The 22,891-nt window shown below is 44.4% G+C and overlaps 1 protein-coding gene and 1 long non-coding RNA gene across 5 annotated transcripts; one reads left to right on the plus strand and one right to left on the minus strand.

Annotated features, from left to right (window-relative positions):
- Positions 1–32: 32 nt before the first annotated feature.
- LOC128442198 (uncharacterized) lies at positions 33–3,948 on the minus strand. 2 transcript variants are annotated; one of them, XR_008338812.1, is made up of 4 exons: positions 3,725–3,948; positions 3,110–3,644; positions 1,863–1,989; positions 33–1,632 (listed from the first exon to the last, which is right to left on the minus strand). It is a non-coding gene; the product is annotated as an uncharacterized LOC128442198 (long non-coding RNA). The 2 variants fall into 2 exon arrangements; XR_008338811.1 differs by having other exon boundaries at positions 3,110–3,948.
- rapgef3 (Rap guanine nucleotide exchange factor (GEF) 3) lies at positions 1,009–22,774 on the plus strand. Of its 3 annotated transcripts, none has more exons than XM_053424516.1 (29): positions 1,009–1,121; positions 2,915–2,958; positions 3,535–3,620; positions 8,645–8,689; positions 12,932–13,038; positions 13,139–13,260; positions 15,091–15,268; positions 15,497–15,581; positions 15,921–15,981; positions 16,240–16,316; positions 16,412–16,558; positions 16,646–16,746; positions 18,104–18,192; positions 18,303–18,381; positions 18,722–18,872; positions 18,970–19,049; positions 19,174–19,204; positions 19,343–19,418; positions 19,511–19,648; positions 19,769–19,866; positions 19,949–20,074; positions 20,404–20,585; positions 20,700–20,790; positions 21,524–21,574; positions 21,677–21,764; positions 21,868–21,932; positions 22,039–22,093; positions 22,187–22,258; positions 22,519–22,774. In XM_053424516.1, the coding sequence occupies exons 2-29, from the start codon at positions 2,934–2,936 to the stop codon at positions 22,635–22,637; spliced, it is 2,625 nt and encodes an 874-aa protein (XP_053280491.1). In that variant the 5' UTR covers positions 1,009–1,121; positions 2,915–2,933; the 3' UTR covers positions 22,638–22,774. The 3 variants fall into 3 exon arrangements, with proteins under 3 accessions (XP_053280491.1, XP_053280492.1, XP_053280493.1); XM_053424517.1 differs by having other exon boundaries at positions 18,973–19,049; XM_053424518.1 differs by lacking the exons at positions 1,009–1,121; positions 2,915–2,958; positions 3,535–3,620 and adding an exon at positions 4,393–4,723.
- Positions 22,775–22,891: the final 117 nt, after the last annotated feature.

Below are 22,891 nucleotides of genomic sequence, written 5' to 3' on the forward strand. Positions count from 1 at the left end.
GAAAAAACAACAAAAGACAACAAAAAGGAGGCAATATACTAAACAGTTAAAAGGCTTCACTATGGATGAGTACATCTTTTAAAACCTTTTCCCTTTTACCTTTCAGTGACATAAAGAAGTTGACAAAGATATGTGTAAAACATACTGGGGTGGGACGGGTTTAACGCCACACACGTATGGACATGATCTTTTCCCAGGATAACTGCTCATGGGATTTATTATCATCTGCCTTCTAAACGGAACTAGTCCTCCTCGGTGCATTTGTGCATTTTCCACGGCCCTTTGCAGACGTGTTGATCGTAGCATGTTGGAGAACAGCTCCTCTGTGCTCAGGATGTCACGGTGTCTCCTGTCTCTTCATCAGGCCTCTGTGGGTCAGACCCTTTGCTGCAGGAGGTCACTTTTGATGACCGACTGTATGTTCGGGGTCAGTGCAGGAGTTAACTTAGCATGAAGTTAAAAAGTGGATGTAGATTGATCACTCGTGAGGTCATAAATAGCCATCAAAGCATTTTCCTCGAACACAAGACTCAGTCAGGAAGAAAGAAAGAAAACAAAAGACAGACAAATCGCTCCAAATAATATATCACATCTAAATTAGACCCTAGGTAGATGAAATCAGGCAAGAATATAGTTTTTCCCAGCAGGAAATATTAAAGAAAAATGCTATTATTAACTGGAGGCAATGTTTTACAGATTCATTATGAAACGACAATGACACACATAATGCAGAGCGTGGAAAACTCTGCTTCCAGGCAGCGCTTCAGACTGTGTCAGTGGTCAGTCACCGAGGTCACTGATGAAAACCACACTACTTATTTACTGCTGTGAAGTCAAAGCAAATCTCAGAGCACTAAATACTGTGCTGTTGTTTTTGATCCTATCTCCGTACACACACACACACACACATGCACAGGCACAAATACACACGCACACTGTGTCTCACTGCTGTGCTCAGCCCGGGCCCTGGAGCGCTCTCCTTGTGACCAATGGGAAAGATACAGGAAGCTCTGACCACCCCCCATAACTCACCGAAGCTGACAGAGAAATCATCCTCACTCGTATGAAGGGAGCAAAGACTGGAAAAAAACAAACAGTGTGGACGCTGTCGGACTGAAGAGGTGAGTTCCTCTCAAACTAATGCAACAGGCTGGTTTATTATGATGCTTTGCACATTTTGTACATCTTCATGTTTATTGTTATATGGTAGGCCGTGCAGTTGTTGTCTTGTATGACCAATTACACTTATATGTTTTATGAGAGGGTTTATTAGCAGTTTATTTTCATCCGATTTTAGTGTTTTGTTGTTGTGTTAGTATTTATAACGATGTTGCAGGATGTGTGAGGGCGATGCTGCTTCACTTTCTGCTCGAGTCCTCATTTGACCAGGGGGTCAAACAGATAAACACGTCTCTCCATGTCACTGCTAACAGGCCAGAAGAGAGGAAGGAAAAGGTGTGTGTGCCTGTCAGCATGTGTGTGTGTGTGTGTGTCAGTGTGTGTGTGTGTGTGTGTGTGTGTGTGTGTGTGTGTGTGTGCCCAGCAGGCAGGCACAACAAAAGCAGTTGGCAAAGTACCCGTTCCATGGGCGTAGATGTGTCGCAGGAAATCCCACTCCCATTCCCCGGGGGTCTTAAAAGAAGCAAGCACGTAAATAAACAGAAAGACAGAGGGAGCGAGATGGGGACACAAGCGAGACGGGGACACACATTGAGACACAAACAACATTATTATTTCACTCACATAATAGAACAAATCTCCTTTGTTTAAAGACCTCTATAGAAAAAGTGGATCAGTTATTATGGGAAGTTTTGGTCTAATAACATTATCAGGATTTATGATAAAATGTGAATGAGGCTCACATGAATATCCTCTTCCCTGGATGAGGGGTGCAGTGCACCGGAGTTCTCAGTAGAGGGCAGCATATATTCTCAGAATAGCAGACAAGCATGATGGGAAGTGAGGACCTCACATCCAGAGGAAAGTGACCTGGGGAAGAATAGAAGTCATTTCCTCTGTGTGATGGAGCTTAGTGGCAACTTTACAGCCATAGTGCTCGTTCACAGGTGGATGTTCTTACCTGTTCAAGCTCAGAACTCATTGATATGTGACTGATTTTATCACTGAGACTAAGATACAATGATGCTCAACTTCAATAAGTGTGGACCAGAGACATAAAGAGACCGTCCAGCCCGAGACATGAGCGATTTAACACAGGTTACATTAATTTCCTTAAGGTCCTTGCCCTGATGTTAACACTGACCTCAAAATCAACCCCTTTTTCCCACTTGGACATAGCTTTTGTCCCCAGTTGGATGAGCAAACCCCAATTAACTGGTATTAAAGACTGAAGATTGTCCCTAAAGGTGGCTTATGACACACACACACACACACACACACACACACACACACACACACACACACACACACACACACACACGGCTGGTAACAAGGTCATCCAACAAGTTACCAGCATTAATAAGCTTTGATGTAAATCCCAGGGCCACAGAGCAATTACCGCCCAGTGTAGATTCATCTGTTACTTTTGAGGGGCTAAAGACTTTTACATTTGAAACCACGACTTCCTTAAACACCTTGAAACAAGCCCCCTGCTCATGTGAATGTGCTCGCTGTGTCAGAATCTATCAAAGGACTGTGCTCTTTCTTATCAGCAAAACCATCGTCTTCACTTCCCCCCCGAGGAGGTTTCGAGAAGCAAAAGTGGATTCTTTCATCGTGCACATTCTTAATTTGAAATCGCACAGTTCCTGTGAGGCATCTGGAGGAAACAGAGAGTCACACAACTCGAGTCAGAGCGCAGGAAGCTAATCGGCAGCACTTAAAATAGTGATTTTTGTTTTCCCCTGTTTGCTTTGATTGCTTGCTTACTTTTGACTTTGGCTTTTTGGGACAGCTGGGACTGGGACGTCCTCATGACTCCACGCAGGAACAAACTGGGTAAGGAGTCACTGCTTTTTTTTTTTTTACCCTTCTTCTGCTTCACAGTAGCTTCAGAGTACAACGAGGCTCGTTATGCACTTGAGATTAATGAGACTTGTGATTCAAAGTGAAATTGAAATTGAGTTCCCTCCACACACTGAGAACTCACCAAGATAGAATCAGTCAGGTCTATAACAGCAGGAACGTAGAGGAGCTCCAGGCAGTTCTATCGTTCCATCACCCCCCTGCATTGTCTCAGCTGGAGGAAGAACCCAACCAGAGCTCGGAAAGCAAGATACATGTCTTGTGTAAGGCTGAAAGCAAACTGACTCCAGCACTGAAGTGGGTACAGGAAGGGCAGAGCTGCACAGGAACAATAGCTGGTATTTAAACAAGTCTTATAACACGTCCAGCCTGCGAGACACAGATTGACCACGATCCAGTTTTAATGTTCATGGGAAATCTATTTAAATTCAGGCGTTTTCCCAATCTGCAGATTCACATCTATCAGCTTTGCTTTGACTCATTAGTGACAAACTGGTGTTTCTTTGCTCTTAGAGAAACTAATTGTCCTCCTGTTTGTTTGCCACACAGATGCAGTTCAAGCCATGTTCTCAATGGAGAAACTGGTCAAATCCATCTGTTCTTCACCGAGAAACTCTACATCCAAGAAGGGGGGAGTAAGTCACCACTCTGTTCCTTTCCTACTAAAAGAAATCAAGTTAGTGAAAAACATTAAAGATGATGCAACAGCAGTGACAGACCTACTACCAACAAAATACACCATCAGGTTTCTTGTGGATCCATAATGCGGCTCATTGGTATATGTCACAGTGTCACACATGTAGAGGTGTGTGTTCAAACGGAAAGTGGAGAAAAAACAACTGATGATCAGACGCTTGTTCTCCGACCTCCACCGCCTCGTGCCCTTGAGGCAGTTTATCTCCACCTCTACAGACCCGGTTGAGCCAGACAGCTGGACGACCTGATAAGTGTGTGTTTGTGTAGTGTTCTGCCGCTCGTGTGTTGTGACCATACTGTACCTGCATGTAACATTATGCCGCCTTAAATACCCTTCACACACACACACACACACACACACACATGCGAGACGGTTTAGTGTGAGTTTTAAAAGAAAACAGGTAGTTTAATATCATGCCAGCCTCCTGTATTGAGTTTACCATATTAAACCCAGCTATGGAGACTCTGGCTAATATCAACAGTTAATACATTACACGCTTTACAATGTAAAAAACTGCACCTGCCCAAATACACACAAAGTGCATCGGTGTCAGGCTTCATTAAAGGCCCGTTGATTACACGGTGGTGGATGCCAGAGGGGGGCGTCGGTCCGTGTGGAGCCAAGGAGCGCACCCAGAGCGCACCCAGAGCGCACAGCCGCACACTTACCAGCCCTGTGCGTCTGTGCTGCGAGGGGGTGGGGGGGCGGTGGTGGCTGCACACTGTCACACAGTCCGTCCGCACTGAGCAACAACACTTCAGGAACTACACGGAGCCCTGTGTGGGTCCGGTGGACAACATGCGGAGCGCTGAGCTGAGGCAGTTGCGGTGCAGCCTCGTCGCCTGACTTTAAGGAGCTGGTGGTGGTGGTGGCGGCGGCGGCGGCGGTGGTGTGAATTATGTCCGGAGGCGCCGGGTCTTCTGACCGGGGAAGTTGTTTGTTGTGATCCGAGACAAGATGCATCTATTTCGGAGCCACAACTACCAAGTGTTCCCGGACCGCTCCTCCGGGGAGATGGCGACCATACGAGGCATCAGCTGGGTAAACGCTGCTTCTGTGTTTTGGTTTTAATACCTGATGCATTAACACACAGAGAGAGAGAGTTGGTGTAGATGAGGAGGAGGAGAAGAGATGAGAGTAGTGATGAAGACCATTATTGATTGTATCATCCTCATAGAGAGTAAAGTGTAAAAGAGCAGAATTCCACAGCTTGTTTTTCATATTCATCTAATGACTTTAACACAAAAATAATGACTATTAAAGTTTAAATACTTGAATTAGACAACATATAAGTGTTTTCCTTACTGCACTGAAAGACTAAAATAATACAAAACTTTGGCTTTAGTAGCAGTCACTTGGTTTTACTGTTTTCTTTTGTTGCATATTAATATAATCTATGAGTTTGTGTCTCTTAATCGGATTTTAAAGCTTAGTATTAGTCTGCAGACAGGTGCAGTGACATACAATTTAATATTACTAGGATTTTATTATTTAAAGTTTTGTGCAAATCTCTATTTGTCAATATGTCTAGGGAGTGTTTAAATAAGAATAAGAATACCAACAATAACTTTATTGGTATTCTTATTCTTATCTAAACAGGTGCTTTACAAAAAAATCCATGGCAAAAAGTAGAATGATCTAAAACAAAGGTTAAATAGAAAAGTGACAACCCCCTTCTAACATGGGAGGACATTTCATCACCAGGTGATAAACTGACTGAACGGCTGTGTGTCTGCTCAAAGACTGTGTCATTGTGTGATACGGGCTTTAAAGCTGAACACACTATGAGCATGTTGACGGTAATATTACATCTGACCCCTCTCGTGTTGTATTGGAGGAAGATCAGCTCCTGGGAATCGAACAGAAGATCCTCAGTCCCACGGGCTGAACGGACTGAAGAACTTGTTTGTTCCTCTGTCAAATAGTTTGAGCTCTAATCAGGCTCTAGTGCGGTCCTGACTGTTAAAGGAATTTAACTGAAGCCACTTGTTTGATCCAACGTTGTGTGTTTGTGTTAAATGTTTGTAGAAATCTTTTTTTATCCGATTTGTGTAATTATATGTTTGTCTTCATGTGGACGTGTTAGGATGCAAGACACATCTTCAGAAGAGATTCTGACATTAAAGTCTGATCTAATGGAATCTAATTTAAAGTTTAAAACCGCCTGAGTGGCAGATGAGGAGGAGAAAGTGATGCTGACACAGAGGAGGTGCAGTGTGTTTAAAGGATGGTTTTTGGTTGACCTCACCTCCTCTCACCTCCGCTGTGTGTGGCACACTTCAGAAGTCTGCAGATATTTCAGGAACAAAGTTTATTTCTCTATTGTCTCAGCCACTCGGGTGTGGGGGGACGCAGGAAGGTAACGAGGACACAAAGGTTTTTATTAAAGTCCAGTTATTAATAGTGTATTGTTTATTGTTCACCTCCAGCAGCAGTTTTCAGAGGAATGCTCAGAGGGGAGGTTGTGAGCGCAGGTCACAGGAAGACCGAGCAGCTCTGAGGCTCCGAGCTGCTAAGTCTACTCGACTTCTCAGCATCAGTGGGTCACAACATGTCTGTAAATCTCCTCTGACTGTTTCCTGAACTTCAACCTGTTACAAATACACAACAATACAGATACTGATGTGGTTTATACTAAATACTCACAATGATCAAGATCCAAGTTTCACTTTATCCTCATTAGAACTTACACAACTAAGACAAATGCACAATAGAACCAAAGGAGTGGTATGGTTTCCTAAGTAGATATTATCTATTATATTATCTAAAATGAGAAAATTATAATAATAATAAATAAAAGTATAAATAGCTAAATAGGGGACCGACAAACAATAGTATTACATGCAACTGAATAAGACAAATACACATTGGATCAATGCACATATAAGATCTAAGCAGACATATTGCACATAATGGATAAATTGCACGTACTAATAAATAGATAAATATAACATAAACAGGAAGTATATTGCACACTCTACTGGGTTAAGAGCAGCAATATTTATATAAAATAATATTAATCTAAACACTGATCCACAGTAAAAGACTTATTGTGTTTTGGATCTGACGTTTCAGTTTGACACCCGGAGCAATTTAATATAACAAGCTGTTTATTCCTAAATGTCACACGAGCGGCTTTAACTGAGAGTTGCTGAGTTTGTGTTTATTCAGGATATCTTACGTGTCATAAATTACACAAGAGCACTTCCACCGTGACGTCCTCGCCAGTTTAACAAGGTTTTTCACAAAAGTGTAAAGTTCGTGTTGACACCACAATAAAATGAATAAATGCACTGACTTGACATTATACAAACACGTGATTATCTTTTTTCCACATAGTTTGTTGTGCACTGACACAAACAGCAGTGAGATCTGCCTCATGAACGAGATTCATTTAATAACTTTAAACTACAGCTCAGGTTTGGGAGTCGGAGAGTTCAGTATTCCCCCCCCCCAATAAAGTATTATCCAGTCTCTCTGTTCATTGTTGTGTGACATCAATGATGAGCCTAATTAAACAGGCTCTGAGGCATCAGCTAATTCCTTTTCTGGCCTGGTGGATACTTCTATCAGGGACGGAGCTGAGCTCATCATTAGTAGAAGCCCGGGCAGCGTGCTTCCTGTCCATCGTGCTTCTGCATAGCAGCGATGAGACGAGGACACGAAGCGGGAGCTCGCATGCACACAGGTTCCTAATTGTGTATCTGTAGGACACCGGCCTTTCCACATTCTTTGTCTTGCTCAGGGGCCGCGGACGCCATTTGTGGTTCGATCGAAACTGATAAATCTTTGCGATGCATCATAACCGAGGCTTGAAAAGTGGAAAGTCCTTCAAAATAATCAGTGAAAAGCTTTAGTTTGTTGTTTCTTCAGGCTGCTCGCCCACTGTAACAGACGTACAGTGGGAGTTAATGAGTTTTCTTATGAGAAACTTCAAAGTGTTGGAGATGTTCCATTCATTCCAGGCATTGATCATGTGATGCACACGCTTCAAACACACACGCTTTCTGCAGAGGGGCTGCACTCACAGAAGTGTGTCAGTGATATGAAGAATTGATCACAGATTCCAGCTCAACACAGACGACTGTATCTGCTGGTGTGAAGCAGAGATTCACAATAACTTTGTGTATGTGAATGTTTCCTGTGTAAGCTGTGGATGCAGCATAAGGGAAGAAACACATTTCTCCTGCTCTTGCAATGTAAGCAACCAGATCAGGAGAGAGATGTTTCATACAGATAATACATTGCATTGGAAAAGGTCTGCATACATCTGTGCATTATATTCACTCCTAGTTATTGACTTGGGAGTAAAAGTACACAGTGGGGATCATAAAAACATAAAAACCAGGCAACAAAAGAGGAAGTACGACTTGGGCCGAAGTGCAGACATGGGAATGTTGAATATTTGTACTTGCCAGCAGGTTTTTAAGTTCGTGCTGGTCTCACGCAAGGGAGTCTCCAGAAAATAACATGTGATTAAAGTGATGTATCCGTGGAAGTGCATTGAGTCGAGGATTTTCAAAAGGCTTCTTCATAAGAAAAGCACAGTCTGTGGTTAATGGCAACCTTTTCACTTAATGGAACGTGTGTTAACAGGCTCAGTGTGTGTCCCTGTGCTGATGTCTGTGTGCTCTGCCCTCCCACTTCTTTACACACACTCTCAACACCCGCCCACACTCCAGCGGACACAATGGTAACACAGCACAGGGTCTAGATAATGTATTTGTGTTGACCCTCATCCCAGTGAAAAGAAAATGATTATTCTTCGTATCTGCACAGTCCAGCTTGTGTTGTGTGTGTTTTTATTTGGTGCAAACTGCAGTGAGATTATCATCAGGGACCAGTCCGGCTTGTTCCTGTGGAATGTGGAGCAGAGCAAGTTATCTGCTTTATTTCAGAGCGTTTTAGATATGAAGAAACGGCCCCGCTGTGATAACGTCTCTCTCTCTCTGTTTCTCCCAGACTCCACTGCCAGAGGCCCTGGACTCAAAGGACTCGATGAAACAGGTGTGTGTGTGTGTTACTTTGTGTGTGTGTGTGTGTGTGTGTGTGTGTGTGTGTGTGTGTGTGTGTCTGTGTGTGTTGGTGCATCACCTCCCAACAGTGAACTGTAATCCAATGTTCTCACTGGTGTTTTAAACTCCTGCTGGACAGAGGAGACACAGTGTCAGAGGACGAACAGTGTTTCATTCACTCTCAAAACAAAACATCATCTCCTGCAACATTTAGGAAAATATGAGATTATCAGAATTAAAGATTAGATTTTCTTTTAACTGGCATGTTAAGAAGATTGATATTGTTTATGTGCAATTTGGTGAAGATCCAAATAGAAATTCAGATCTAGTGAATGGGGACTGTTCTCGCTCCTGGCTCTTTATCACTGGTCCAAACATCTGCTAACATCTGGCTTCTTTATGCAATACCAATAAAAGCTATCGATATCTACTCCCAGGTCAAACAACTCTGCAGTAGACGTGGGTTCCTCTCTGATCAGCAGTGACAGAAACATTTCACCCTGGTTGAAAGTGTTAATTTGGTCTAATTAAGCTGCTCCGTTAATACCTTGTAATTATTAAGTAATAGAGGTTCCAGTATGTTACTATTAGTGATCATGTCATAATCAGGTTCATAAGCAGGCTCCTCAACTTCTCTATCCGCCCCTTTAGTAACATTGGTTGGCTTTGTCCTTGATTAACCTTTGTTTTTCCTCTGGTGCCTCAGAGCTGCTTTGACCTTTGCTATCATTTATGGTTGCAGGGCTTGCATCCCCTCAAACTGCTGAACTTGTTCTTTTGTTGCTATAATATCCTGCATTGCTACTCAAGCGAGTCTTAAAAAACACATTCCTCCCGGGGCACACAGTCACAAGGAGTCTAAAGGGCTCTTAGGCGTTCACTGTCAACTGACCATCTCCTGCCCTCCTGAACCCTACCTCCACTGGCCCTGGTCCCGGCCCTAGCCCCAGCCCCCGGCCCCTCACACTTCTGTATCTCAGAACCTCACCACACAAAGGAGAGAACCTTTAAAGCACCTATAATAGGGTTTGACATGTTTGGATTTGGTGCCCTCCCCCTCAGTCAGAGGAATTAGAGAGAGTATCTTTCAGCCGCCACAGAATCAATGCCTGAGATTTTTGTTTTCTGCCGGAGGGAGGAAATAGATTGGATTGAGTACTAGAGTCTGCAGGAGGCAGGTGTTGCTTTGTTTGGTTGCTCAGCACGAGTCGGCTCCAGATCTTAGAAGTCCCTGTAATGAGCATCGCACGTGATCATAGCACCGGGCAGGACTGATTGTTTTTAATAAGCTGTTTTATTTGTATAGTGACAAATCACAACATACTTCTCAAGGCACTTTAAAGGGAGATGGAGGAATCAGACAGTTCCCACAATCAGCAGGCACTCATGGCGACAGTGTACAAAATAAATCACTAGACTGAGGAGGATGGATGTCTGCCTCAGTCTAGAGATTTAGAGGAGGAAAAAGAGAAAGTGGACAGCTGAAGCAAAAGATCTAGTTTCTTCTTGCACACAGTGAAGCACTCGCCACATAGCCAGAAGGATCCTGGTTCTAACCCCTGCTTGGTCTTTCTGTGTGGAGTTTGTAGGTTCTCCTCATGTCAGCCTGGGTTACATGCAGGTTAGACAAGCATGGTTGAGTTACTGTAACTGTAAATTTCACAAATATCCATAAGCGTGATTGGTTGTTTGTCTCAGGTATCTGCCGGTGACAGAGTTGCATTAAGGTCCTTGTCACCTCACACTGTTTTCATCTGCAGCTGCATGTTCTTGTAGATGAACCCACAGGGTCACCACAGAGAAACTGTGTCGCCCACACGCTGGTTAATGCTCATCATCTTTCCACTGAACAAGACAAACACATGAAACTGAACCTATCACTTCAGGGGGGGTTATCAGCGAGGGACCTCAGTTAAGTTATAGAAAACTCTGCACATTCATATGGAGAATTATTGTCATGAATATAGTTTCTCCAACAGAAGGATTATGTCATAGCTGTGTGACATCCAGCATCTGCTGAGCTGTTTGAACAAACTGTACAGGCTGTGTAAAGAGAATATAAACGGGACCCAGTTGATGATAAACTTTTAAACAGTAGTCTTAACTCAGTTTATGTAATATAGACACTTCACTTTAAAGTTACATCAACAGTAAAACATTACACACATCGCTCCACACCTGGACGCTGAGGGTTTAATGTCATTGACTGTTTGAGCTGTAATTTGACTCAAAGGGAGCAATCACCAGTGGGTTATAGTCCCTGTACATGATTAGCTAACCTACATAAAGACAATAAACTACAGGTTTCACCACCGTTAGCTCTGATCTACTATCTACAGTATATCGGTTTCTCCTTTAGAGTCTGAGATTGACCTGACCCCCTCTACCATGCAGCGTTCTGCCTTTAGCTCTGTAAAAATGTCTTTACTTTTTTAAATATCCTTCCACCCATTATCGGTACAGGTAAATGCTTTTGAGGGTCCGAGGGGGGGGGGGCAATCCTAGCTGAGAAAATGGGGCGAGGGCCGGCCACACACCTATTGACACCTACCATCAATTTAGAGTTTACGATTATGCAAATCTGCATGATTCCTAAACAGCCGGACTACCTGGATGAAACCTACACAGACATGGAGAACATGCCAATAAGGTTAACAGGGATTCGAAACTTGCTGTAAACTGATTCTCCTCTATGGCGCTAAAAACTCGGTAGAAACAAGTTCAGTTTTGTGCATGTTTACTTCGTTGTCAGGTTTTCCCTGTGAAAGCCAAGCCCTTCAGTGAAATATGGCTTTTGATATTGCTTTTCTAAGAAACGGGTTAGGTCATGGAAAATTGCCTCATCAAGAAAAACAAGTTTTGGAGTTGACATGCCTGAGAATGGGGCAATGGGAGTCTCGGGGGGGGGGGGGGGGAAGAGACAGGCCCCTGGGAATACTTGTGACCCCTAGACAACATAACTCCAGCGGGGCACAGCAGTCACTTAGGGTCACATTTACTTTGTGGATGTCAGGTCTGGGAACCGGCTGATAGGTTGGAGTGTGTGGCGCACAGTGCTGCCCACAGTCATCTGTCACAGTTGTACAGTGTAATTAGCAGACCTGCGTGAACTTGGATCTAACGAGCGTGTGTCAGGGCCTCCAGGGCTGTGGTGTTATGAAGCTGTGGGGTCCCTGCGTCAGTCACCGGTCACTCAAGGGGGTTTTATAACCTGATTGGGCTGCAGGAGACCAGAGGAGCTCCACGACGCAGGTTTGGTTTCTGAGTCCGGCTCCATCACGTTGTCCCAACTTCTGCTCATCAAAACAGAACAGAGGGAAAAAACGGTGTGCGTTGGGTTCTGTGTGAACTCCCAGACCACCACCCTGGACAAACAGCAGGGCCCTGGAGGGAAATCCCAAGAACAAACAGGCAACAGTCTGAGTCACTCGTGGAATCACAAGACCGTGTGCAGGAGAAGGAAGGGAGGGGGGGGGGGCGGGGGGTAACAGGGAGGAGGGAAATATTAATGATACATTTTTTTGTGAATCATTAAGAAGCTAAATGTTGTCGGACGGTACTTTGGGGCCGATTTTGTTTTTGAAACCGAAGCAGAAAGCACGAAAGCATGAAATGGGCCCGAAATAGGAACAAAGCAAATTCTTGTTACGTAAGCTCCGCTTCTGCATCGCTGGCTGACAGGGTTTGCACCCCTTGCTGCACTCTTTTGTTTTTACACCTGACCTGAGCAGACCTGACTGTATGTGTGTGTGTGTGTGTGTTTGAGAGAGAGGGAGAGAGAGAGTGTGTGTGAATGTGGGGGGCGTTCAAAGAGAATCCGTTGAGGGTGGTCACAAAGTGAAAGTTTGTGGCAGAGAGGGAGTTTGCAGAGCCTGGGAACTTCCACGAGGTGTGGGAGAGTTTAGCGTAGACATTTTTACACCTCCCTGCAACCCCCCCCCCCCCCCCCCCCCCCCCCACAGACACACACACGCACACACACATACCACGTTACACTCTGACACCCACAGAAATCTCCACTCACGCTGTTGACGTTCATGATTTCCATGCGCTGGCTGTGAACAGGAGAGTTTGTGTGTTTCATATCCATCTGTATGTAAACAGGCCTCTCGCACTTTTCTCATCATCACTTCTGAGGGAACTCAACATGAAACGTTCAAAACTAAAACAGGAAAGTGATAAAAACAAGGTGATTGTTGAACTGCTCAGTAACACTAGTTTCATGTTCATCCAGTTTCTTTCAGATCGGGTCGTGAAAGCAGCCAGGTCTCTGTTCAGCGTCATGATGGAGAGGAACGCTGGTCTGATCCGAGATAGAAAGTATCACCTCAAAACCTACAGGTACCTGAGCTGCTGCTGCTGAGATTTAACTCGTGTTAAAAGTGTCACGAGTCTGTGAATCACATGCAAATTGATTCAAATTGATAAATTTCTCTCCCAGACAATGTTGCTCCGGTAGAGAACTCGTCGATTGGCTGATGAAACAAAATGAGTGCCTCCAGTGGAGAAGTCAGGCCGTTGGGATGTGGCAGGTCCTGGTGGAGGAGGGAATTCTCGTTCATGGTGAGAACTGACGCTTGATTGAAGGTGCAACAGTCCACTTGGTTGAGCCGGTGCCTCGTGTACGGAGGTTTGATTCCCCCCGCAGCAGTCGTTGGTTCAATTCTGACCCTCTGGTCCTTAACTGCATATCTCCACCTTCTCACCATTCAGATTAATCTCAGACCTTATCTGGATAAATCTTCTTCAGGTTCCCACAGCATCAATGAATTAAGTTGTCTGGAGAAAGGAAAAGCTGCATCCCACATCCCTGGTCCACTTCTGTTCTGTCACTTCTATTTGGGCCATGTTCAACATTTACCGCCATCCAGATTACACTTTACCAAGAGCACCTGGCATGTTTGCCAAGAGTTGGGCGGCTGTGGCTGAGGGCTAGAGTGGTCGTCCTCCAACCGGAAGGTCGGTAGTTCGATCCCCAGTCTGACCCATCTGCATGCCGAAGTGTCCTTGGGCAAGATGCTGAACCCTGAATGGCCCCCCATAGAATATCAAAGTGCTGCGAATAGATGCACTTTATGAATGTGTGTGTGAATGGGTGAATGTAACACTGTACTGTAAAGCGCTTTGAGTGGTCATCAAGACTAGAAAAGCACTATATAAATACAAAACCATTTACCATTACCCATTTGGGCCACATTTGCTGTTTTACAAGTGGGCAGCTTACGGCTCACATCCGTTTTGTGCGGGCCACAAGAAGACCAGAGTTTCCTGATCGCTGCCTGAAGTGGCCCACATCTGTTTGCTATCTGAGGGACATACCTGTCTGTCACTAACCGACCTGCATGTCTGACGCACCCTGCCCATCCTCTCACTGCACGTGATCTTCAATCGGGGAGACGCACAAAGAAGAGATGATAGATAGAAATTAGTGAGTGAGTTATGAAAAGGTTGACTCCTAGCAGTTGTCAGAGTGTGTGTTCTGATGTGAGGGGGTCGGATGTATCAGTTTCTTTTCTTTAAGCTTCTCCAGGATTACCAACACTCGCTTTAAGGCCCAAAAATATTAAAATGAAATTGCACAAATCCATTTTTCACCAGACAGCTGCTGTCATTTAGCTGAATTTAAGAATACATCAACATAATATTTGTCAAGTGTTAGTTAAGTTCACGCCTCGGAATGAACAGCAATGGAAACAATTCCACAATTATAATCAATATATTCTGATTATAGTGTCTGTTCCGTCTCAGTCGAGTGTTCACTCAACAGTTTGTCTCTGAGGACGAGTCAGTGTCTTCCTGGAGGAGACGACTGCAATCAGGACGGACATGTCTCCTCATTAAGTGAAGAGCATCACTCAGAATAGATTTGCAACTTATTTCCATTTATCTTGTCATTCTGAAGTTTTGTGAAGTTGATGCTGAGGTCAATGTTTGTCAGCTGATGGTAGTATTAGGGAGTAAAACGTTTCCGATACTGATGTTTTGGCTGACATACATATTCAAAGTAAATTTTACAATGATTTCTAAGATGTTGTTATTAAACCATTGTGAAAAATGTATGTAGTTGAGTCTTGATATATACAATTTTACTATAAATAATTATAAATAAAAAGACAACACAAATATATTGAGCTTGTATTTAGAAAACATATTTAAGGTCAAATGTAAACTTCTTTTCTGTTTTGTAAACATGTCTTGTTATTTGTCCATGCACAAATAATAACAAGATTATTATCAAACCACAATCTGCTTTGGAAAAACCCACAATGACACCATTTCAAAAACAACCAAAGGAAAATAATGAAATCGATTTTTGACGGCCAACCGATAACTAGGTCAGGTTCTAGATTTAACTCAGTGTTTTTTCCTCTTGTGTGTTTTGCCTCAATCCAGTGAAACACGAGTTGAACTTCCACGACAAGGACACTCAGTTCTACCGGTTCCAAGACTCCGAGTTCGGCCTGAGCCCCACAACAGACGAGAGGGAGTCGGAGGACGAGCTGCAGGAAGGTCTGTCGCTGCTGTCTCAGCTCGGCCCGGACGCCCTGCTCACCATGATTCTACGCAAATGGTCAGTGCGCTGAACATCTACATATGATCATGAAAACCCATCGTATACAGTAGGTCTTCTTTTCACATTTGCCACGTACGTTGCTTCCTGCGTCATAAATTGACTAAAGGAACCAGGAGAGCAGGAGTTAGTAGAATGCATTCTTGTTTATGTAGGTTGCATCTTTCAATAAGGTTTTTCAATTGACTCTGGTTGAATTCCGCCCCCCCCCCCCCCCCGTGTGTCTAGCCCCAGTCACAGGAGTGCTGAGGACCTGGAGGTGATCTTCGAGGAGCTGCTCCACGTCAAGGCTGCCGCTCACCTCTCAGCCTCAGTGAGTCACTCTCACTGCTCCACAATCTGTCACCTCATGATACATCAGTCAAACATTACTTTTCTATTATTAAACTTTGTTCATGAGAAGTTTTTAAGTTTGTTCCCTCTTCCAAAAACAGATTGAACCTTTGACATTCAAAGCTAAATGAAGAAAAATGCTCTAAAGCAGCTGCCCCATGATGTTTCTCACGTTTTTCTTTCATTAGCGATAATAGCAGCGGATTCATATCCGAGAATCAGACAAATAATTATACCAAGAACAACCAGAGTGTAATCTAATGGGAACCAGAGTAATGAATTCAGCTGAGTCTCATTTCTTGCTGTGTTGGGCCTGTAGGTGCGTAAGGAGCTGGCAGCCGTGCTGGTTTTTGAATCACATGCCAAGGCCGGAACAGTCTGTGAGTGAAACATCTTCTTCACAACACAACACTACACACCTCTCTGAGTTACATCCACCCATGAATATTAAAATGTCCTAATTTATTAGTCCACATATCAAACTTTGGAGTCTTCTCAGATTTCCAGATTTGTAGCAACAGTTATCCTGAATATCAAATTATTCAAACATAATAAAGTAGACATTTGCATTGTAAACGTGACCTCCGTGACCTTATTATTACCCCTGTTGCCCGCTGACTGTGTTTCTGGTGATGCAGTGTTCAGTCAGGGGGACAAAGGCACGTCGTGGTACATCATCTGGAAAGGCTCGGTGAACGTGATCACACACGGGAAGGTAACAACCCGATCAAATGAAATCCACACAGTGAGGCTGAGAATCATCCCTCGTGAACTGATTAATGTGAAGCTGACAGAACCGTGTGTTCACAGGGACTGGTAACTACACTTCATGAGGGGGAGGACTTCGGGCAGCTGGCGCTTCTGAACGACGCCCCTCGCGCTGCCACCATCATCCTGAGAGAAGACAACTGCCATTTCCTCCGCGTGGATAAACAGGACTTCATACGCATCCTCAAGGTGAGCCTGGTTTTATCACTCCTGGAGATTTGCAAATCAATTCTGTATTTGTCGGGGGTCGTGATCTGTGTTTGTTGCCCTTTTCAGGATGTGGAGGCCAACACAGTGCGACTGGAGGAGCATGGGAAATCCGTGCTGGTGCTGGAGAAGAGCTCCGCCTCCGCCGAGCAGGGAGCAACTGGAAACAAGTGAGAAACTGTGACACACACACAAACACACACACACACACACACACACCTCTGATGGATAATTACCACTTCACAAGCAGGTTTACAATCATTAAGATACTTCACATGGGTGTGAGCAGATTCTGTGTCACACCAACAACACAAGCACTGCCTATGGGTTTTGAGGGATTTCTCTTTTTGTGCGTTGTGGTTAAATCATTTTTTTAATGGACTGTTATCTGACAGCCAGAAAAGAAATGGACTTCAACCCTGCCTGGCTGAATGACTCGTTATCACTCCTGAAGTGTTTCAGCAAACACAGAAGTGAATTAACTTGATGCCGACCTCTCCCTCAGGTCACGCTTACCCTGCCCTCACTTGTTTCCCTCTCCACGTTTCTCTCCCCTCCACCAAACAACCGGAAGATTTACTATCCAAGCCAATGTCACATTTTGGTCTGGAGCAATTAGACATGGAGGCCTCACGTGTCGTTCACGAGCATGAACAGAAATGGCTTGGTGTGTGTGTGACGGGGCAGAACTCCTCAGTCCACTCAGCTGCCCACACTCAGAGTGAAGTAACAACAACACGTCTGCTCGACGAACTCTGCAGCCGTGATGTCAAAGGACGTTTTATGCTTTTTTAATCATTCAGCGTCTAGACACAGAACCAATAATACAGGATATTTGATATTTTATTAATTTGTTTATTTAACTAAGGCTGTGAAAGCCCTCGGTTATCTACTCATATAAAATGTGAAAATATTAAAGAAGATTGTGTAAACGTTTAGCCCAAAGCACCCGTTTCTCTAGGTACATATAGTCTAACAAGGTCCATGACACAGCAATTTTTTTAACTTAAAGGTTTGAATGGAAATCGATATATTGGATGTTGAAGAAAAATGAATGGACGTCGATACGGGTGTTGAGGTGAAGATGTGTCTATTAGGCTGGTCTGGGAGGATGTATTGGTGAAGGAAGGGGGGGAGGTAGGAATGTGGGTAGGGATGAAGGAAGGAGGATGGGATGTTGGTAGGGATAAGGGAGGGATGATGAGTAGGGATGAGGAAAGAAGGATGAAGGGATACTGTAGGGTTGAGGAAAAGAGGATGGTGGGATGGGGTAGGGAAGGAGGACGGAGGAGGATGAAGGGATGAGAGTTTGAGGGAAGGAGGATGAAGGGATGAGGGTAGGGATGAGCAGAGGGAGGGATGAGAAGGAGTGAAAGGATGAAGGGAAACGCGTGTGGTTGAGCCGCGGCCCACGTTAACTAGTGAGCTTCATTATTTAACATTAACAAATCTTATCAGAACCTATCAGGCAGTAATATTATGAAAGAAAATCACTTCTTCTTCTTCTCTCTATTTTGCTCTGTGCAGATACACAGTCATGTCAGGGACACCTGAGAAGATCCTGGAACATCTACTGGAAACAGTCAAGTTGGATTCTAATGGGAATGACGCCATAGGTAGGAGCCTGCGAGGATCTTTCTCTATTATGACTAGTGTAAATCAGTGATTCAGGATAACCAGACTCAAAGTTAAACTCTGTTGTTGTTGTTGTTGTTGTCGTTTGCAGATCCCTGTGTGAGTGACTTCCTGCTCACCCACAAAGTTTTCATGCCCTCCAGCCAACTGTGTCCTTCGCTGCAGCACCAATATCCTGTCATGGTCTAGATAACAGTAATGATGTTATGCTGTGAACTGACTCAGCTGCTGGTGATTCTGATGATAACATCCACAGCACAAACAAACAAATCATCCAATAGCCAGTAAACTATTTATTTTTGCTAAACATTGTTATATCTCTGTGTTATACAAGTCATCATTTTAACCTCAGGGAAGGTTTCTGGAGTTTCTCCTCACGTTGAAGCCCTGGGAGGCAAATTGAGATTTGTGGATACGATGAATAAATAAGTAGATTTCCTCTCATGGACTGATAGACTGAGGTCATCTCTCAGACTCTTTGTGTTGTTACGCTCCTTGACTTCACTGCACCTACCGGGCCGAGCTCTCTGAGGGTTCAGACCAGGAGAAAAGTGCGTATGTCCTCCACACCAAGCAGAAGGTCGTGAAGCTGGTCGGCCAGTGGGTGGTGCTGTATGGCCTTCTGCTCAAAGAAGACCCAATCGCTCTGGACTTTCTGGAGGTGAATTTGTGGATATTGGAATATTAATACATTGATTTAATTCATCCATAATCATGTTCCTGCTTTTTTTTTTATTTGCATGTTTGTGCCGATACAGAAGTTGAAGAAGGAGGTGGCCAGTGATTACCGTCTGTCCAGCCTGCTAAAAGAATTTAGGGAAAGGAGGAGAACAAAAGGGTAAATTCTAACATTATATAGTTATTATTAATTATAAATGTGTTTCTATTTCTACAGAATCCTCCAGTTATCAAGTCATAAATACTGCAGTGTATTATATAACAGTGTTTTGTATCCTCTGCAGGTTGGAGAATGGATATCAGTCGCTGAGCAGGGTGAGCATCTTCACAGAGTGTTTGTGTTTGCATGAAAAAGAACATTATTAATATCTGATAATAGGGTTTTAGTGATAAAATGAAGTTGCTTCAGTTCCATGTGTCTCACTCGCTGACTCACTGTGATGCTGTCGACAGACCCAGCCCTTTGACTGGTTTTCAAACTGTGAGGATCCCGTGGGGAGGTTACAGCCAATCAGAGCCCAGGATAAAGGTGAGCACGGCCACACAGAAATAAAATATAAATCAGTCAAAGCACTGAGTCATCAGGCATCACATCAAAATACCCTGGACCTGTCTGTGCAGTGTTGTATGAGATCTGCAGCCCCGACAACAAAGCTCTGACTCTGATGCTCCCGGTGAACACGTCAGTGCAGGATGTGATGTCAGCCGTTGTCAAACCAGGCGGAGATCACGTCCTGGTCAAGATGAACTCCTCGGGAGGTGGGACTCACTTATTCATGACACATCATATCGTCAAAAGATAAATAAGGTTTCTAGCCTGCTCCTGTACTTTGTTGGTTCTGATGCTGAATATCATTTTGTTTTAATCAATGCACACAGAAAGAGCTCAGTTGAAGCTGGAGGCCACTGCAGTCTACACCGCCCTGGGACTCAATGAGAAACTCTTCATCTGTACAAGCAGCCAAGTGGAACAACTGGTGAGGAGTCGCTGCCTCCAGTTGAAAGCAGAACCACAGCAGCATCTTCTCTCTGCTCATTGTCTCTCTCTCTGTCTCTCAGACGCCCCTGAGGGAGCAGCAGGGTCCAGAGCGAGGGACGGCCGACGTCCTGGAACAGATGGGCTCCAAAGACATCGCCAATGAGCTCACAAACTACGACTGGGAGCTGTTCAATGCCATGCATGAGGTAACTCCGCAAATATGACCACACACTTTGCAAACCACAGCATAAAAACGAATCACTGCAGAACAAAGTGGAAATTATCTCCACATTAAAATTCCCTCAGCAGGGTTCTTCTCTTTGATGAAAACTTACCTGAGTCACACCACTTTTAATCTGACGTCAGATCATCTGGAAACTTTGATGCAACACTTCCTGAATGTTTCACATGTTTTCTGAGTTCAGTCACGTTTGTAAAGTAAAGACCGGCCTCGCTTTGATTCCAACATGTCTCCTTCGCAGAGTCAGCATTTTTATTTCAGTGGTTTGTGAGTCGTTGTTTTCTTTCTCTCCAGGTGGAGCTTGTTTACTACATATTCGGCCGCCATAAGTTCCCCGGTGCCACCACAGCGAACCTGGAGAGGTTTGTGCGTCGCTTCAACGAGGTGCAGTACTGGGTGGTGACGGAGCTCTGCCTCTGTGAGGAGCTGGTGAAACGAGCCGTGCTGCTGAAGAAGTTCATCAAGATCGCTGCAGTGTAAGAAAAACCCTCCGCCATTGTTCTGAGGAGAAATCAGGTCCACGACTTTAGACTGAACTGAGATATCTCAACATCTTTTCGGTGTCGTCATGTGTCGTCTTTGTCTTTCAGCTTGAAGGAGCAGAAGAATCTCAATTCATTCTTTGCTGTGATGTTTGGCTTGAGCAACAGTGCCGTGCAGAGGCTTTACAAGACCTGGGAGGTGAGAGGCCCCCGAAAGCTGCAGGCATGATGACGACGTAGACTCTAAAAAATGATGGATGAAGCGTCTCCACATTGTACAAACGTGAAGCTAAAACATTCAGGCGAAATACACGGGCTGCAATCTGGCACTTGTAATAAAATTTGACTTTAGTTTGATCCATGTCCCATCCACTAATATGGAGGAGGCTGGGTTCATGATCTATAATGCAGCCAACCACCAGGGGGAGGGGGATCCTGATGGTTTGGCTTCACTTTCAGTTGAGCCATCGTGTCGTCCATCTTTGTACAAAGAACAGACTCACAATGCTGCACATCTTCTTCACGACTAATCACTTTAGGTCAGCTCTTGTATTTCCACATTAAAGTGAAAATACAAGCCCCATAACCACAACAACTCCAACTACCACAACCATTCCCACTACCACAACAACCACTCCAACTACCACGACCACAACTCCCAGTGAAACTACCACAACAATAACGCCAACAAAATTTGACTTTAGTTTGATCCATGTCCCATCCTCTAATATGGAGGAGGCTGGGTTCATGATCTATAATGCAGCCAACCACCAGGGGGAGCGGGATCCTGATGGTTTGGCTTCACTTTCAGTTGAGCCATCGTGTCGTCCATCTTTATATAAAGTCTTTGGACGATGATGAAAGATCTATCAATAATATCAATCAGTCTTTGGATCTCTTACTCATTTTATCCTTTTTCTTGTGTGACACAGAGAATTTCCAGTAAAATGAAAAGAATTTACTGTGCCTACGAGAGGTTGATGGTAAGTTTCATCATCTTCTATCAGCTACAGTTTCCTGCCTCTTAACATCCACAGTTTTGCGATATCTCCAGTTAATCTCATATTCTAACGTGTGTTAATCAGGATCCTTCACGTAACCACAGGGCCTACAGACTGACTGTGGCCAAACTGGGGCCTCCGTACATCCCCTTCATGCCTCTGCTGCTCAAAGGTAACTGGAAACCGTACCTGGTACAGCTGCTACATGTGGATATCATGTCAAATAAGTTTTCTATCAGGTAACTGTGTCGTTTTCTGCTTCTGTCTTTGTGCAGACATGACTTTCATCCACGAGGGAAACTCCAACTATGTAGACAAACTGGTCAATTTTGAGAAGATGGTAAGACGGAGGAATGTTTGTGGAGAGTTTTTGCAGCTCAATGATTCTCACTCGTCTTCAGTATGAGATTAATGTGACATGGTTCCTTTTCCTCCCGCCGCCACAGCGAATGATCGCCAAGACGGTGAAAGTAGTGCGCGGATGCAGAAGCCAGCCGTATGGTGAGAGCTGGTCATACAACGAGCAGAACCAAAAGTCATAAAATGAGTTAAGCATGTGTAGATATCAGGTTAATGTCAGTTTCTCGTCCTTAGTGCCTTCGTCGCCACAGAGGGGTCTTGCAGATCGGATGTTTCTGGAAGGACCTGCTACTCGCATATCCACATGTAAGCTGCCACTACCACAACTGATACTGTGTTCACCAAATTTACTGGCAAAAGCAATTGAACATACATCAGTGTGATAAGAACGACCTAAATTGATTAAAAGAAAAATCTGCAATCATGGAGTAGGCATGGTTTATGACTTATACTGCAGTCGGCCACCAGGAGGCGATTTGAGATGATTTGGCTTCACTTGTGGGAGCTTTAATATCGTCCGTCTTTATACACTGTGTATTTATCTCTATTTATTTCCTCTGATCCAGACTCGGACCACGCCCTCCCTCTGCGGAGTCCCAGCAACATCCGACACCACATCCAGAACCTGAGGGTGATCGACAACCAGCGCACGCTAACACAACTATCGAGAACGTTAGAATGCTAGTGCCACGAGCCAGAAGACACTGTAGCACGCATCTGAACCCGGAGAACAGATTCTAACTACGAACAAATGTTTTTCCACGCCTCTCTTTTGATGAGCTGGACCTCTGGAGGTGTGTGTGGGGGGGGGGGGGGGGGGGGGGGGGGGGGGTTGGGGGGTTCACGGAGCAGCTTTGTGCGCACAGAGCGAACATGTGCAGACGGCACAGTGATGACCTCTAATCCTGAACCACCCACTGGACTTTCACGGCACTATTA

This window comes from Pleuronectes platessa, chromosome 6 (genome assembly GCF_947347685.1).
Source record: "Pleuronectes platessa chromosome 6, fPlePla1.1, whole genome shotgun sequence".
Taxonomy (NCBI): Eukaryota; Metazoa; Chordata; class Actinopteri; order Pleuronectiformes; family Pleuronectidae; genus Pleuronectes; species Pleuronectes platessa.